Below are 16,564 nucleotides of genomic sequence, written 5' to 3' on the forward strand. Positions count from 1 at the left end.
CACGTTTCATAGGGCACGGTGTTGGATGGGGAATACCATGCCCAAGAAAAACTTGCTGCGGGCACTCGCAGTCTCCAGTTGGGATGTGACCAGCAACACCCCTGATTCATGTAAAAGATGGCACACTATGAGCCGTTTTCAGAAAGATGGCACCACCAGTGGCATCGTGCCTCCTAGCACGACACTGCGGTGTTGAGCAGTGTGACCTAGTGGATAGGGCATGGAAATGGGGCTCAGGTGACTTGGGTTCTTTTCCAGGATCTGCCACGCACTTGCTGGGTGATCCTGGACAAGCTGCCCCTCTCCGTGCCTCAGGTTCCCCATCTATAAAATGGGGATAGTGATCCTGATCTGTTTTGTGAAATGCTTTGATATCTATGGCTGATAAGAGCTAGGGAATATAAGAATTGCCATACTGGGTCAGACCAAAGGCCAATCTAGCCCAATATCATGTTTTCTGACAGTGGCCAATGCCAGGTGCCCCAGAGGGAGTAAACAGAACAGGTAATCATCAAGTGATCCATCCCCCCGTCACTCTTTCCCAGCTTCTGGCAAACAGAGGCTAGGGACACCATCCCTGCCCATCCTGGTTAATAGCCATTGATTGACCTATCCTCCATGAGCTTATCTAGTTCTTTTTTGAACCCTGCTATAGTCTTGGACTTCACAACATCCTCTGGCAAGGAGTTCCACATGTCGACTGCGCGTTGTGTGAAGAAATACTTCCTTTTGTTTGTTTTACACCTGCTACCTATTCATTTAATTTGATTACCCCTAGTTCTTGTGTTACGAGAAGGAGCAAATAGCACTTCCTTTTTTACTTTCTCCACACCAGGCATGATTTTATAGACCTCTGTCATATGCCCTGTTAGTCGTCTCTTTTCCAAACTGGAAAGTCCCAGTCTGATTAATCACTCCTCATATGGAGGCCGTTCCACACCTCTAATCATTTTTGTTGCCCTTTTCTGAATCTTTTCCAATTCCAATACAACTTTTTTGAGATGGGGTGACCACATCTGCACGCAGTATTCAAGGGACTATTATTGGGTCAATGTTCACAGGGAGTATTGCAGTTTGGCTCCTAATCTCCTACAATATTTATCATGCAGCTTGCCGGAATGGGCTGAACTAATGACCACCTGGCTTATGACAACAGCCTTGATGATCATATGGTACTAAGAGAATCCCAGCTGCATGGATACAACCAGGTTGTGCATTACGTACTTGAGAGTTTCCTCCAGCCAAGAGTTGGATCATCTGCTGCATGAGCTGTTGCTGGGGGTTACTGCCCCCTGCTGGAGAGGCACTGGCAGGCGTCGAAGTGGAGGATATGGGGTTCTCTGGGATTGTGCTTCCTCCTGCAGAGGGTGGGGGAATTCGAGGCATTCCAAAGGAACCGAGGCTGAGAATGAAATCAGAATGCTCACTGCAGGAGAAGCTACAAGGTTGCCCCTGCCTGTCTCTCTGGGATTGCATGTTACAAGCGTTCTAGTAATGGGGTGTGGAGCCTTTTCTAAGTCGCCAGTTCGAATCCAGCCAAGGGCAGGAGCAACTGGCTGCCATTATCATGGGACAGCTGTTCCATGGGCTCTGTGAAACGAGCTGGTTGGTCCCAGTCCTGGTCCTATTGAGCAGGTACCTACATCACTAGACCATGAAGAACTGGGATTATCAGGTTCCCTTGCTGGCAATCTGGGCAGAGGACAAGAACTAAAGGGGTTGTGAAGACTGAACTCCCCCCTCGCCCATACAGGGAATCCTCACCCTAGGGCAGGACTAAGGAGCGCTGGCAGGATTATTTACCCCGATGTACCTATCCAGCTCCTGGGCTGTGCATCTCAAACCTCCCGAGTGCTAAATTCGGGCGATATTAAGTACTCTGTACTGCAGATCAGAAGGGGGCTCTTGTAATTCCTGAAAGAGAGCAGCAGGGGGAGTGTAAGCAGGCAGAAGGAAGAGCTAATTCGACAGAGGCTACACACAGCTGTGCTGGAAAGTAGCTGGGGATTTGCCAGGGCTCTCCCAAGGCAGACCTGCACTACAGGTTTTGCAGGTTTGAGTCTGATCTAAGGACTCCTTACCTTGGCACTAGTCCCGGGGCCTCCGTTTGCAGCGTCTGGAGTCCCTGCTGGATCTGGAGGAGTGCCTGCATGGCTCGGGGGTTCGTCAGGATTGAGAGGGAGTCTGGGTTCTGCATCTGGGAAACAAGGAAGGTAAAATTCAACTGTTACCAAAGATCCACAGTTTCCTTCAGTCTAAGATCTGCATTCAAGGCAGGAGGGCCCTGGCCAGACAAAGCCCTTTAAACATGAGCCCTAGGGATCATCATCCAGTGGGACACAGCGGCATCTAGAAGCTACAGCAAGAGAGCGGATTCCTGGATCTATTTCTCCTTCAGCGCTCTATGCCTTAGTTGAATCACCTACCAAGGCAAAGTCTCTGTTCTTTCAGCATCACAGCCCACCCCGAATAGGACTACACACTTCCTGCGAGCCTTTGAATGAAGGACCAAAGGCCTCCCCTGCTGCGAAAGCCATGGGACAATTCTGGACCAAAGGATGGCCAGCGCAGAGCGAGGGACGAAACTCCTTACCTGCTGCAGAAAGACGGGGAGCTGAAGCCGTAGCTGTTCCTGAAGCTGCGGGTTCCCGGCAAAGAGTGGGACATTTACCATCATCTGCCAGGAGACAGCACAAACAGCATGAGTCAATGGGGTCATTTAACTGTCTTCCTGGCCTAGTTCCATAGAACACGTTAACGAGGTCCTTAACACCCCTTGCCACCGGTGGCTTTGGTATGTTCCACTTCCAACAGGAACTGGCAGACAGCCTGATCCTGCCTTTAGAGATGAATGGGAGCAGCAGCCAGCAGAAAGGGTGGGAGTGCTTTTTAGTGAAGACCCCCCATGGTTCCTTTAGAGAGGACTGCATGGCTCCGGGGTGCTGAGATGCACAACCTTCCCCCACCCCCACCCTGATCCAAATCCAAATGCAGGCCAGTATGGCAGCCACTGGAAGCTGTCACCCAGGAGAGTTGGTGGCTCTCAAGCCAGGTGCGTCTGACTCCCAGTAGCCACTAGCACTGGCTGAGCCCACCTTTGCTGGCAGTCTGCGCAGAGGGACTGAATACTGAATGGGCCACTGGAATCTGAATTCCCCCTCATCCCACCCAGGTCAGGAAGACAGCGCAGTCAGGCTGGTGCCTGCCTTCCCTCTGTCCGGGTTGTACACACTGTGTGGCTATGCAGAAGACTTTGCTCGTCTGGGATCTCAGTGCCGTGGCTGGGCTCATGCTACTAAGAAGCACAATAGAGCTCCGAGCCTGGTCTATCAGAATTCTGCTTCCTTAAAACGAGCAGCGCCTCATGCTGTGGTGACAGAACGCCTGCGTCTGGGCTAGGACCCAAGGCTTGTATCTGACAGAGGAAGATGCTGCTACATTTTTACCTGTGCTGCGAAGTCTGGGTTCTGGGAGAGAGTCTGCATCATATGGCGCATGTAAGGGGCAGAGATCATGTTCTGCATCAGCTGGGGGTTCTCCGAAATCTGCTGCAGGAGACCCTGCATCTCTGGGCTGTTAAACATCCCTGCAGCAATACGGGAGAGAGCAAAACTTACAAGCCTGACTGCAGCTACACAGGAGCTAAAATCAAACACGAATCCCAGAGAAGATGGAGGCCGTGTCTAAACTTAGTGTTGGTAGAAGGTGGAACACGCAGCAACATTGAGCAATCTCACTGTTCATTTCTCACCAGCTGGTCTTCGTAAGAGAAAGGGTCAGAGGGTAAGTCAACATGTGCTCCTGACAATTTGAGATTTTTCCAGTGGGACATGGGGGTGTGGATGCTGGAGAGGAAATCCAGCAGAGTAGCGGTTAACCCTTTTCAGGCCGGGTAAGTAAATAAGCCAGGGATGGACTAGACCAATACATGAAAATACCCTCATCTTAATCAACAGCAGCTAAGGGAGACTACAAATCCCAGAATTCAATGCTCCATCTTGAGCAGCCAGGCAGGGAGTACTTTGTCTCCATGGCCTCCCCCTACAGCTGCTCATCCTATGCACATGGAGAACCCCAATGCACCTGAGCTCCCAAGGCAGCCCTTGGTCAGGGACATGAGGAATAACCCATTCTAGTTTGCCACAGGGCCAGAATGGCCAATCTGATTAACTCAGCAGCTACAGAAACATACAAATGCTGGAAGTAATCTGATGCCATCTACATCTGACTGGTTTGTTCTGTCACCAGCACCTCGCTCCTGGGTACGTACCAGTCCCCAGGTTGGCAGCGTTGATCCCAAAGGGATTAGATACAGTGGGTGTGCTTTGGGTTGTCGTTGATCCGGTACTCCCTTCGCTGCTGGGTACCTGGGCTTGGGAGGCAGGTGGCGTGGGGCTCCAGGGGTTGGGTAAAGGCTCTCTATTTTCCGTCCGTAAAGGTTGGGAGCTCGAACTGTCGGAGTTCCCAGCCAAGGATGAGAAAGGATTGTTGCCAAACTAGAAAGAGAAAGATCACTGAATCAGACACTGTAAAGGAGAGGATCAGACTAAACCAACCAGCGCACAGGAATACCAGGCTCTTATATAGCGCTTTTCACCAGCAGAGCCAAAAGTGTTTCACAATCTTTAATGTGAAAAGGAGTACTTGTGGCACCTTAGAGACTAACAAATTTATTAGAGCATAAACTTTCGTGAGCTACAGCTCACTTCATCGGATGCATTTAGTGAGCTGTAGCTCACGAAAGCTTATGCTCTAATAAATTTGTTAGTCTCTAAGGTGCCACAAGTACTCCTTTTCTTTTTGCGAATACATACTAACACGGCTGCTACTCTGAAACCAATCTTTAAATGTGTTCAGCCTCACAGGGCAGTGCTATTCTACTCGGTTTTCACTGAGGCACAAAGAGGCTAAGTGACTTGTCCAAGGTCATACAGGGAGTCTGTGGCAAGCAGGGAATTGAACCCAGGTTTCTCAAGTCTTAGGCTAGTGCCTTAACCATCCTGCCTCTTCTGCAGATGCCGGTGGAAAACACGGAGCACAGATCACATTCACCAGGACTTGCGACACCCTCTGTGCAGTTTCCCTGTTGAGGAATCTGCCCCAGACCGTACAGACAGTTGGACAAAATAGCTCTATCACCACCTGCAGACCGGAGGGATAAGACCCACCAATCTACCCCAACTGGAGCAGGAGTGCATCATACCTGCTCCCTAGCTGCGCTAAACATGGGCTCCTGGATGTCGGTGTACATCCGACGCAGCGCATTGTATCCTCCTGGGATGCTCTCTAGGTTACTCAAAGCTCGGTCCTGGTTCCGCATCATCTCCTGCATCATGGCGGGGTTGCGGGCCAATTCCATTGTCTGGGGAAAAGAGAAGAATTTGTGGGAGATCAGGCCCGTTTACACCATAAAAGAGTCCAGTGAATTGAACTACGGGTGGCACAGCCCCCAGCAGTACCCCACTGTTCTACATCCAAGCACTGAAAAAAATAAGTCTTGATCTCCTGAAAGAAAAGCATAAATAAACCCATTTTACAGACAGAGAGCGGAAATCATTTGTCCAAGATAATGCACAGCAAGGGAAGAGAACCCAGGATCTTAGCCCCTCAAGTTCCCTGCTATCACTGCTAAGCTATGATGCCTTGCTTTTTTTACAATCTCAATTCACCTGGTTAGGATCATGTAGTTTCTATGCAAGATCAAGTCACCTCTGCACACACACCTGGCTAACATCCTCGGGATGGACTGCATTTGAAAATTGTCCAAGGGTTGACGAGAAGATAATTCCCTCACATTTCAGTAAAAATAAAATCATCTTGTGGCTCCAGACCTCCAACAGGTCCTCCAGATCTCCCCAGAAAGGCAGAACCTATCTGAAAGTCCTGCTCCAACTCAAAGAACCAAAGCACAGGGGTAAGACTAGGAGTAACAGATTGAAACTGGGCATAGAAAACATCTGGCCAAATACCAAGAAACATTTGCCAACAATGAGATCTCTTCTTCTCCCAAGGGACATGATGGAAGTCTTGCCACTTGCCGTATTTAAAACTAGAGTTCTCATTGCTTCCTGGTGCTCCCGTCTGACTCCATCTGTTGTCTCTTGTCTAATACTTAGATTGTCTTTTGGTCTGTGCGTGTGCAGCACCTAGGATCAGAGGGTTCTGATACAGGACTGGGGCTTGTAGGCACTATGATAATAAAAATAATGAAATGAGCTGCCCTGAAGAACACACTGTAGAGAACAATCCTACACTGGCCGTGGGAGATGGACCATGAGATCTTTCTCTGCCATCTCTAATTCCTATGAAAAGCAACGTCTTTTGCTTCTGGTCCCTGCAATAGAACAGGGGCCAGTGTTCCTTCTATAGTGTACCTTGGGCAGCTCTGAAGATCCTTTTTGCCTCTATGCATGTGGTCTATTCAGCAGCACTGACACAGGTAGAAGGATTGGAAGCACATGATGTACGACTGTAGTTCACACAACATGCATGAGTTTACATACAGACTGCTATGTGTCTGGGAGGAACCTGCAGCAGTAGATAAAGAATCTGATCTCTGAATCAGCTGGATCTGGACTCCACTCACTCCCTTTACAGAATGGACACCAATGCAGAGGGACCAAAGAGAAGTGAGAAGCTGGGGAGTCCATGCTGATGATCTGAGGCACCTGAAACAGGCTCCCAGGTGTAAACTCTCTCACCCACCTGTCTCATGAGCTCGGGGTTGTTCAGCATGTGGCTTATCTCAGGGTTTCGTTCCATCAGCTGCTGCATCTGGGGATTGGCCATGATCATCTGTCTCATGAGGTCAGGGTTGGACATCATGTTCTGCACAAGGGGGTTCTCCATAATCTGAGAGAGCATCTCCGGGTTGGACATCAGCTGCCGTTGCATCTGCTGCTGAAGCTCCATGAAATTGGCGGAACCCATCCCGAGGCTGCCGAGCCCAGTGACGCCACCAAAGCCAGCTGGAGAGGGAACAAGACATGGAAAGAGACGCATGCCAGTTAATGCAGTTATCTGCAACCGGAAAGAAAGGGGGGGAAGAGGGGGTTGGCTGAATTCTATCCACTGCAACCCAATGATACTTCATTGCTAATACCACCACCTTCCAGTTCTGTAACAGCCGGATCTGACAGAAAGCTTCTTATCCACAGACCTCCAGGTGCTTTACAAAGGAGGGCAGTACTATTAGCTCCATTTTACAGATGGGGACACTGGGGCACAGAGTGGAGAAGTGACTTGCCCAAGGTCACCCAGCAAGTGGCAGATTCAAGAATAGGATCCAGAAGTACTAATGCATGGCCCCATTCCTTTAACCACTGGGCAACTCTCCCTTCACAGAATAGGCACTGGGATGCCAAGAAACCAAAGTTGTCACCTACAGAGGATGGATGCAGCGTTGCTGGGTGCTCCATCTCCGGCACCTGCCGTGGTCCCTGCTCCGCTGCTCCGCCTGCTGCTGCTCCCAGTGTCAGAGAGGGCGCTGCTGGAGGTGGAAGGCTGAGGTGGCGCAGCGGGAGAGGAAGGGGTTGTAGTGGGGACGGCGGTGGCAGCAGGAGCAGCAGGGGCAGGGGTAGAAGCAGCTGCAGGGTCTTGAACCCTACAAAAAAAAAAACAAAAAAAAAACCACAGGTCACAGCTGGGGCTCAGTAATCTAAATAGCGCCACCTGCAGCTCATAAGCGGAACTTCGGAATAGCCATGGGACATCTGCTCTGGATGCTTCCATCCAGTCCTCTGTGTGTTCTTTCAAATCCCCCCCCCCCACAATACCCAGCTGGTGACAAGGCATCTGCAATGATCTACAACATCCCTGGCCAGTGTAATGGAGGCACTAGTCTTATTCTGAATGAAGCCTAACGCCTTCTTGAATCATGCTAAGCTATTGGCCTCAATAATACCCAGCAGCCGTTCATTCCAAGCAGGGAAAGCCTCCTGCTGCCTCATTGGAAACCTCAGCAGGTTAAATCATGCTTACTGCAAGGGGTAAATAATAATCATTTGCTTTTCTGTAATGCCTTCCATCTGTAGAGCCAACTTGAACTGGTAGCTTAGAACCATGATTTTTTCCCCCATGTGTCTCTTTTTAAACTCCCCTGGAATGTTTACAACTGCAACATTATTGGGCTAGTGCATGAGAGGTTTCAACTGACAGTGGATTACAAACAAGCATAATTAAATCATCTTCATTCTCCCAGCTAGGCAAAAGCAAATATGTCACTGATGTTAATTTTAAAAATCATTTCAGATTCAATAACTGAAGCCTTTATCCAGGAAAGAATTTGTTTTTTAGCATATATATACACTGAACTTTGGCAATGTCTCTAATATTAAATATTCTCTAGTTTGCTTCCCATTTTGGTTTAACAAGTCACAAACTTTAATGTTTAATATTACATTGTTTAGTTACCAGTGTTTTGATTGCTAAATAGACACAGTCAACTTACACTGTCTGATTTTCTCTTAAACCTACTATGCTGGTTAAAATCAACTGAAGATAACTACAGCCCCCATCCTGCAAATGTGACAGCCACCATCTTCGCTGACACTCCAGGGACTGAACCAGGGACCAGCAGAGCTAACCGCATGAGCTGCTAAAGCCCTGTAAACATGGGGCTGTAACAAGCCATATCCTCTGTGGACTGGCACAAACGGGTACCTGGAACATACACTCACCAGTGAATTACACAAACACTTATACATGTGTTTAACTTTAAGCACATGAGTGATCCTGCTGAAGTCAAGGCTACAGTTAAAATGCGTAAGTGTTTGCAGGACTATAGTTAAAACTACAAGATTGGGGGAAAGAGTTCACTACTGCTTGGGCTTTAACTTTGCTCATTTGACAGGGCTCTGTGTCTGGTTTCCCCTCTTTGTTTGGGTCTTTAACAGCAGCAGGAGAAAGAAACATCTTTTAAAATAGGAAAATCTACAAAGGCACAAAAATCAACACGGGGATGCAGGGCCAAACTTGAAACTACTCTGAACTTTCTTCAATTGACTAGATTTCCAGCTGCTGCAAGCCTTACGCTTTAACAAGGTATGCCGGGAAGTGACTCAATCATGTGGATGCCAAATGATACCACTTGAGCTGAGCAAACATGAATGCAGATTTTTAAGACAAAAATATTCTGGGAACATCTGAGAATGGGGGAGGGGAGTGACCAGACCAGGAAAAAGTAATCTGGACTCATCCCCCTTCTAGAGATCAGAGGCTTGAAGCTTGCAGAGATAGTCATTCTCTAACGCCAAACTGGCCAGCTATTTAGAGATAAACTATCTGTAGAGTCCTTCTCCACACAGCCCTCCAAAAGCTTCCTGTGCTGCCATCTACCTCTGTTTAATAGGCATCTCATTTCCTGCCACTCAAACACAAGCAGCTGAAACAGAGTGGGCCTAGACAGCTGTTATAAGACACTGGATTCAGAGACCTAGCAGAACCAGAGCTAGATGCATAACTCCCCAGGTAGCAAGCTCAAGGCTGCTGGGAGGGTAGGAACTGTCAGATGTGTGTTTTTAAACTAATACAGAGCACCTTTTAATCCCCAAGCACTTTACAGAGTCATCTGACTGCTGCTGGAAATCAGCCCTCACTCAGAGGGAGGCAGGGCAGAGTAGGAAGCAAAGCAGATGGGAAACAGGAAGTTTAAAAAAAAAAAAAAAAGGAAGAGGGGTAGTTGGATAGAGATCACTTGATCCTCTCTGCACAGGAAGAAGCTGTAATGTTTGCAATAAGCACTATAGCACCTTTACCAATGACCATCACACAGAATAAAATGAATGACACTGGCCAGATGTTTACTGTACCCTCTGAAATAGTTTGTGAGCACTGCAAAGACAGCAGTAAATGGCATCAACCTACCACTCTACACAGAAATGCAGAATTTAGCATATGGCCCTTCTGCAATGGCTGACAATACCCATGCTTCTTTTAAAAAAACACTGATCTTTAATAAGCCAGTGAGCAAGGACTCCCAAGGGGGCAATGCAGCTTCAAAAAGAGACGCAGCCCTGTTTGTTCACCAGCACACGGCTGCTCAGGCAGCAATGGGAACCCACAAAATTGTTGCGAAGGGCATTTAGAAAGCAACACCAAGTGTTCACATCAAAAATGCAGCAACTGCTCTTGGAACCATTTGACATCTAGGACATTTACTTAAGTTTCATCTGGTAGCATCTGATATGTTGATTTTCATATATGTTTCTTAGCTGCCCGAACTATGTACTGTGGTTAAAGCTTTGAACTCGCTGCATGTCTTTCATCAACAGATCTCAAAGCACTTGAGACATCACGAACTAAAGGTCAAGGACCAGGAGTCAGGAGAGCTGGGGTCTGGCCCTTGGCATCAACGCTGACACTATGTCTGACTTTAGGAAAGTCACTTAACCTCTGTCAGTCTCTCCATCTGTAAAACGGGGGTGATACCTACTTGCCTGGGTTGGCACAAGCATTAATCAACGCTTGTAAATCGTAAATTCTCGTCAAATGTAAAGCTCTACCTAATAATTATAGTGACGAAAGCTCAAACTCCAAGTAGCAGGAATAACCATTCTACAGATGGTTAAAATGAGGCAAAAACAGGTTAAATGACTTACACTCAGTGTCACAAAGGGGAACAGAACCCAAAGTCCTAATCCCAGTTCCCCTTCTCTAAACATAAGATCAAGCACCACCAAAGAGCCAGAAATTGAACCCAGGAGTTCTGACTCCCGGTACCCTGCTTTAGCCACTGGACAAAACACTGCCTTTCTAACATACTTTCTTCACAAAGTAAATTTCTGACAGCAGCAGGAAGGAATGATTTCTTACTTCTGTGGGGTCTTAATGACCAAATGCACAGTCAGCCCATCTTTGATCCCGTGTTGATTCAAAGTGTCTCCATCCTTCAGGATCTTTCCAGCAAAGATCAGAACCAGCTGATCCTGTTTGGCTTTAAACCGCCTGGAAATCTCTTCTTTGAACTGGAAAACAGACAACAAGGCGATATATGAACAAACACACTGGGTCATACCAACGGTCCATCTAGCCCGTATCGCGTCTTCCGACAGCCGCCGATGCCAGATACTTCAGAGAGAATGAACAGAACAGGGCAATTATCAAGTGATCCATCCCCTTCATCCACTCCCAGCTTCTGGCAGTTAGAGTCTGAGGACGCAGAGCATGGAGTTGCATCCCTGACCATCTTGACTAATAGCCATTGATGGAGCTATTCTCCAGGAACGTATTTAATTCTTTTTTGCAGGCAAAGGACTGAACGCAGAGATTTTAAAATGTCTAAGTATCTGCAGCAGAACATCACACTTACTACACAGACACTACAAACAGCTGACATATCTATAGAGTCTCTGCCTGAGCTATTTATCATGAACAAGAATCCTGTATCCACTTGGGAAGTGCAGCTCAAGTTTGGGGAAGGGGCAGGGAGGGAGCCACAGTGCAATTACCTCAAACAGAAATGAGGGCTGACAAAGCTAGACCAGTTGTCCCTTTTTGATCTCATCCAAAGACATTGTTTATCCTCTGAATGTCTACAACCTTTTTGTCTCTCTGCTCATTTGAATTTCATAAAGGGAAACCCAGTTCTTCAGTGATTTTAAAACAGGTCTAGAAACCAGGGAACAATTCTGCAATAGCCAAGAGAAACAGACTAAATGGTCTTTCCTAGGTCTAACTTCTATCATCATATTCCTTTTCAGCATGCCATATCGTAGAACACTAGCTGACAACTACTCTTTGGGATGGTGTGGGATTATCCCTTGCAATGAGAAGTGCATGGCTAATGCCCAGCCAGTGGGCATTCCCCAGCTTTGCTTTTTGGTAGCCACAGACTATGGGGGAAGACTTCGCAAGGGAAAGGGTTGTTCTCAAAATTCAAAAAGCCAGCTGCACTGCATTGATGCCCAGCCCCTGAGCTCAACTCCCGCAAACATACAGCTCTGAAGCCTGAGGCCACCCAGGGCACAGCTAAAAACACGTCCCTCATACCCTCCTCTGAATGCCACATTCACTTAATGCCTTGTTTGTACCGAGGGGCCACTAGGAATTCAATACGGGGAAGTGGACGTCTCAAAGGGACCAGAAGTGTCTAATTCTAACACCGAGGACTCTGCTACAGTCATCACATCCACTACACCGTAAGCTCAGCTGCCATATCCTACACCAGCATTCAATCAAGGTTGCCACGGCCTCTGCTGCCACAAGCAGCACCAAAGATACTTTGCCCTGGTGGCCATGACCACGTTTCTGTAACACCGGAAGTTCCTTTTAAATCCCTTCACAACCGGCTCTTCCGTAACCCTAAAACCCTGTCCGCCCCCAGTCCCAGCGGAACCCCAGCCACTCTTCTCCCAACCTCACTGCCCAGCCCAGGGTTCCCCCCACTGCCCAAGTTACGATTCCACTCTGGGCCCTGGGTCCCACTCAGTGGGCCTCGCTGGCCCCCAAATTACAAGCACCCACAACCCAAGTCTCAGTCCATCCCCTTCTCTTCCGTCCACCCACCCAAACCTCTCCACACCCATCCCCCCAACCTCCCCACTCCAAAACCAGCCCCCCAACCTCCCCCCCACTCCAGATACAGCCCCCCCAACTTCCCCTCCACACCCAGACCCCCCAACTTCCCCTTCACACCATACCAGCCCCTCTAACCTCCCCAGTCTAGATCCAGCTCCCCGAACCCACCAACCTCGCCCGCACTCCAGATCCAGCTCCCCTAACCCACCAACCTCCCCGCTACTCCAGATCCAGCTCCCCTAATCCCCCAACTTCCCCACTACTCCAAATCCAGCTCCCCAACCCCCCAACGTCCCCCCTACTCCAGAGCCAGCTCCCCTAACTCACCAACCTCCCCCCTACTCCAGAGCCAGCTCCCCTAACCCACCAACCTCCCCCCTACTCCAGACCCAGCTCCCCTAACCCCCCAACCTCCCCCCACTCCAGATCCAGCTCCCCTAACCCCCCAACCTCCCCCCCACTCCATATCCAGCTCCCCTAACACCCCAACCTCCCCCTACTCCAGATCCAGCTCCCCTAACACCCCAATCCCCCCAAACTCCAGAGCCAGCTCCCCTAACCCACCAACCTCCCCCTACTCCTGATCCAGCTCCCCTAACCCCCCAACCTCCCCCTACTCCAGATCCAGCTCCCCGAACCTCCCAAACTCCCCTACTCCAGATCCAGCGCCCCTAACCCCCCAACCTCCCCCCCACTCCAGATCCAGCTCCCCTAACCCCCCAACCTTCCCCCTACTCCGGATCCAGCTCCCCTAACCCTCCAACCTCCCCCCTACTCCAGATCCAGCTCCCCTAACCCCCCAACCTCCCCCCCACTCCAGATCCAGCTCCCCTAACCTCCCAACGTCTCCCCTACTCCAGATCCAGCTCTCCTAACCCCCCTACCTCTCCCATACGCCAGATCCAGCTCCCCTAACCGCCAACCTCCCCCTACTCCAGATCCAGCTTCACTAACTCCCCAACCTCCCCCCACTCCAGATTCAGCTCCCCTAACCCCCCAACCTCCCCCTACTCCAGATCCAGCGCCCCTAACCCCCCAACCTCCCCCCTACTCCGGATCCAGCTCCCCTAACCCCCCAACCTCCCCCCCACTCCGGATCCAGCTCCCCTAACCCCTCAACCTCCCCCCCACTCCGGATCCAGCTCCCCCAACCCCCCATCCTTCCCCCCCACTCCGGATCCAGCTCCCCTAACCCCCCAAACCTCCCCCCCCACTCCAGATCCAGCTCCCCTAACCCCCCAACCTCCCCCCCACTCCAGATCCAGCTCCCCTAACCCCCAACGTCTACCTCACTCCAGATCCAGCTCCCCTAACCCCCCAATCTCCCACTACTCCAGATCCAGCTCCCCTAACAACCCAACCTCCCCCCTACTCCAGATCCAGCTCTCCTAACCCCCCTACCCCAGATCCAGCTCCCCTAACCCCCCAACCTCCCCCTACTCCAGATCCAGCTCCCCTAACCCCCCAACCTCCCCCATACTCCAGATCCAGCTCCCCTAAACACTCAACCTTCCCCCTACTCCAGATCCAGCTCCCCTAACCCCCCAATCTGCCCCCTAAACCAGATCCAACTACCCTAACCCCCCAACTCTCCCTACTCCAGATCCAGCTCCCCTAACCCCCCAACTTCCCCTACTCCAGATCCAGCTCCCCTAACCCCCCACCTCCCCCTACTCCAGATCCAGCTCCCCTAACCCCACAACCTCCCCCCTACTCCAGATCCAGCTCCCCTAACCCCCCAACCTCCCCCCTACTCCAGATCCAGCTCCCCTAACCCCTCAACCTCCCCCCTACTCCAGATCCAGCTCCCCTAACCCCTCAACCTCCCCCCTACTCCAGATCCCCTAACCCCCCAACCTTCCCCCTACTCCGGATCCAGCTCCCCTAACCCCCCAACCTCCCCCCCACTCCAGATCCAGCTCCCCTAGCCCCCCAACCTTCCCCTTACTCCGGATCCAGCTCCCCTAACCCCCCAACCTTCCCCCTACTCCGGATCCAGCTCCCCTAACCCCCAACGTCTCCCCTACTCCGGATCAGCTACCCTAACCCCCCAACCTCCCCCCACTCCAGATCCAGCTCTCCTAACCCCCCAACGTCTCCCCCACTCCAGATCCAGCTCCCCTAAACCCCCAACGTCTCCCTTACTCCAGATCCAGCTCCCCTAACCCCCCAACGTCCCCCTACTCCAGATCCAGCTCCCCTAACCCCCCAACCTCCCCCTACTCCGGATCCAGCTCCCCCAACCCCCCAACCTCCCCCTACTCCAGATCCAGCTCCCCCAACCCCCCAACCTCCCCCTACTCCGGATCCAGCTCCCCCAACCCCCCAACCTCCCCCTACTCCAGATCCAGCTCCCCCAACCCCCCAACCTCCCCCTACTCCGGATCCAGGTCCCTTAACCCCCCAACCTCCCCCCCACTCCAGATCCAGGTCCCCCAACCCCCCAACCTCCCCCTACTCCGGATCCAGCTCCCCTAACCCCCCAACCTCCCCCTACTCCGGATCCAGCTCCCCCAACCCCCCAACCTCCCCCCCATTCCAGATCCAGGTCCCCCAACCCCCCAACCTCCCCCCTACTCCGGATCCAGCTCCCCAACCCCCCAACCTCCCCCCCACTCCGGATCCAGCTCCCCCAACCCCCCAACCTCCCCCTACTCCGGATCCAGCTCCCCCAACCCCCCAACCTCCCCCTACTCCGGATCCAGCTCCCCAACCCCCCAACCTCCCCCCCACTCCAGATCCAGGTCCCCCAACCCCCCAACCTCCCCCTACTCCGGATCCAGCTCCCCTAACCCCCCAACCTCCCCCTACTCCGGATCCAGCTCCCCCAACCCCCCAACCTCCCCCCCATTCCAGATCCAGGTCCCCCAACCCCCCAACCTCCCCCCTACTCCGGATCCAGCTCCCCAACCCCCCAACCTCCCCCCCACTCCGGATCCAGCTCCCCCAACCCCCCAACCTCCCCCTACTCCGGATCCAGGTCCCTTAACCCCCCAACCTCCCCCCTACTCCGGATCCAGCTCCCCCAACCCCCCTACCTCCCCCTACTCCAGATCCAGCTCCCCTAACCCCCCAACCTCCCCCTACTCCGGATCCAGCTCCCCTAACCGCACAACCTCCCCCTACTCCAGATCCAGCTCCCCTAACCCCCCAACCTCCCCCTACTCCGGATCCAGCTCCCCTAACCCCCCAACCTCCCCCTACTCCGGATCCAGCTCCCCCAACCCCCCAACCTCCCCCCCACTCCGGATCCAGCTCCCCCAACCCCCCAACCTCCCCACTTCCCGCCCGCCGCCCCGGCCCCCTCCCCCGGCCTCACCTCCCGCACGGAGGCGCCGTCCCCGATGACGATCTCCTCCTTGTCCTTGGGGGTCTTCACCGTCACCCGGATGAGGAGCCCCCCGGGCCCGGGGCCGCCCAGCTCCGCCTCGCCCTCCCCGCCGGGGCCCGGGCCGCCGCCGCTCAGCTCCGCCATCTTCGCCGCCCGCCCAGCCCGCCTGGGCGCAGCCGGCCTGGGGAGAGCGGCGCCCGGCCGCCGCGGGGGAGAGAGCCCGGCGCGCAGCGCCCCCGGCGGCCGGGCGGGGAAGCGCAGCCTGGGGGCGGACTCGGGCGGGCGGGGCTCCCGGTGGGGGCCACGCGGGAGGCGGACCGGGGCGGGAGCGGCAGGAGGCTTCGGAGCGGAGTGGCAGCTGCTGGGCGGAGGGAGCGGGTAGACTCACTGTGCGCGGGGGGGGTTCCCGGGGGGGCGGGGGCGGTACCCCCTGGCATTCTTCCCTTTGGGTTCCTAGTGTGACAGCCGGCAGAAGAGATGGGGTGATGTCCCTTGCACCGCAGAAGCACAGAAAGTCGGGATCCGAGGGTTCCCTGGCAGCTAGGGACAGGGGGCTGCTGGAGCAATTTGTATAGTGCGGGGGTGAGAGCCACTGAACCAAACTGCAAACCCTGATATGTGATGGAAACCACTTCAAGCCGGGGGGTGCGGCATCACCTCCAGCAGCCAGCCCCCCTACTTCCAGCACCTATGCCTAGGGACGGAGTGTCGGGATCA

General features: G+C 52.6%; 1 protein-coding gene across 1 annotated transcript in view; it reads right to left on the reverse strand.

The window, feature by feature from the left end:
- The window catches only part of UBQLN4 (ubiquilin 4), a 17,595-nt gene extending 1,567 nt beyond the window's left edge, over nucleotides 1–16,028 (reverse strand). The window contains exons 1-10 of the mRNA XM_038382463.2: nucleotides 15,836–16,028; nucleotides 10,813–10,964; nucleotides 7,386–7,603; nucleotides 6,706–6,968; nucleotides 5,204–5,362; nucleotides 4,271–4,496; nucleotides 3,447–3,586; nucleotides 2,594–2,677; nucleotides 2,082–2,197; nucleotides 1,225–1,402 (exon numbers count right to left, since the gene is read on the reverse strand). Coding sequence (XP_038238391.1) covers nucleotides 1,225–1,402; nucleotides 2,082–2,197; nucleotides 2,594–2,677; nucleotides 3,447–3,586; nucleotides 4,271–4,496; nucleotides 5,204–5,362; nucleotides 6,706–6,968; nucleotides 7,386–7,603; nucleotides 10,813–10,964; nucleotides 15,836–15,991 — 1,692 coding nt within the window. The 5' untranslated portion in view covers nucleotides 15,992–16,028. The remainder of the gene's footprint in view (nucleotides 1–1,224; nucleotides 1,403–2,081; nucleotides 2,198–2,593; nucleotides 2,678–3,446; nucleotides 3,587–4,270; nucleotides 4,497–5,203; nucleotides 5,363–6,705; nucleotides 6,969–7,385; nucleotides 7,604–10,812; nucleotides 10,965–15,835) is intronic.
- Between the last annotated feature and the right edge of the window lie 536 nt (nucleotides 16,029–16,564).

This window comes from Dermochelys coriacea, chromosome 24 (genome assembly GCF_009764565.3).
Source record: "Dermochelys coriacea isolate rDerCor1 chromosome 24, rDerCor1.pri.v4, whole genome shotgun sequence".
In the NCBI taxonomy this organism is placed as follows: Eukaryota; Metazoa; Chordata; order Testudines; family Dermochelyidae; genus Dermochelys; species Dermochelys coriacea.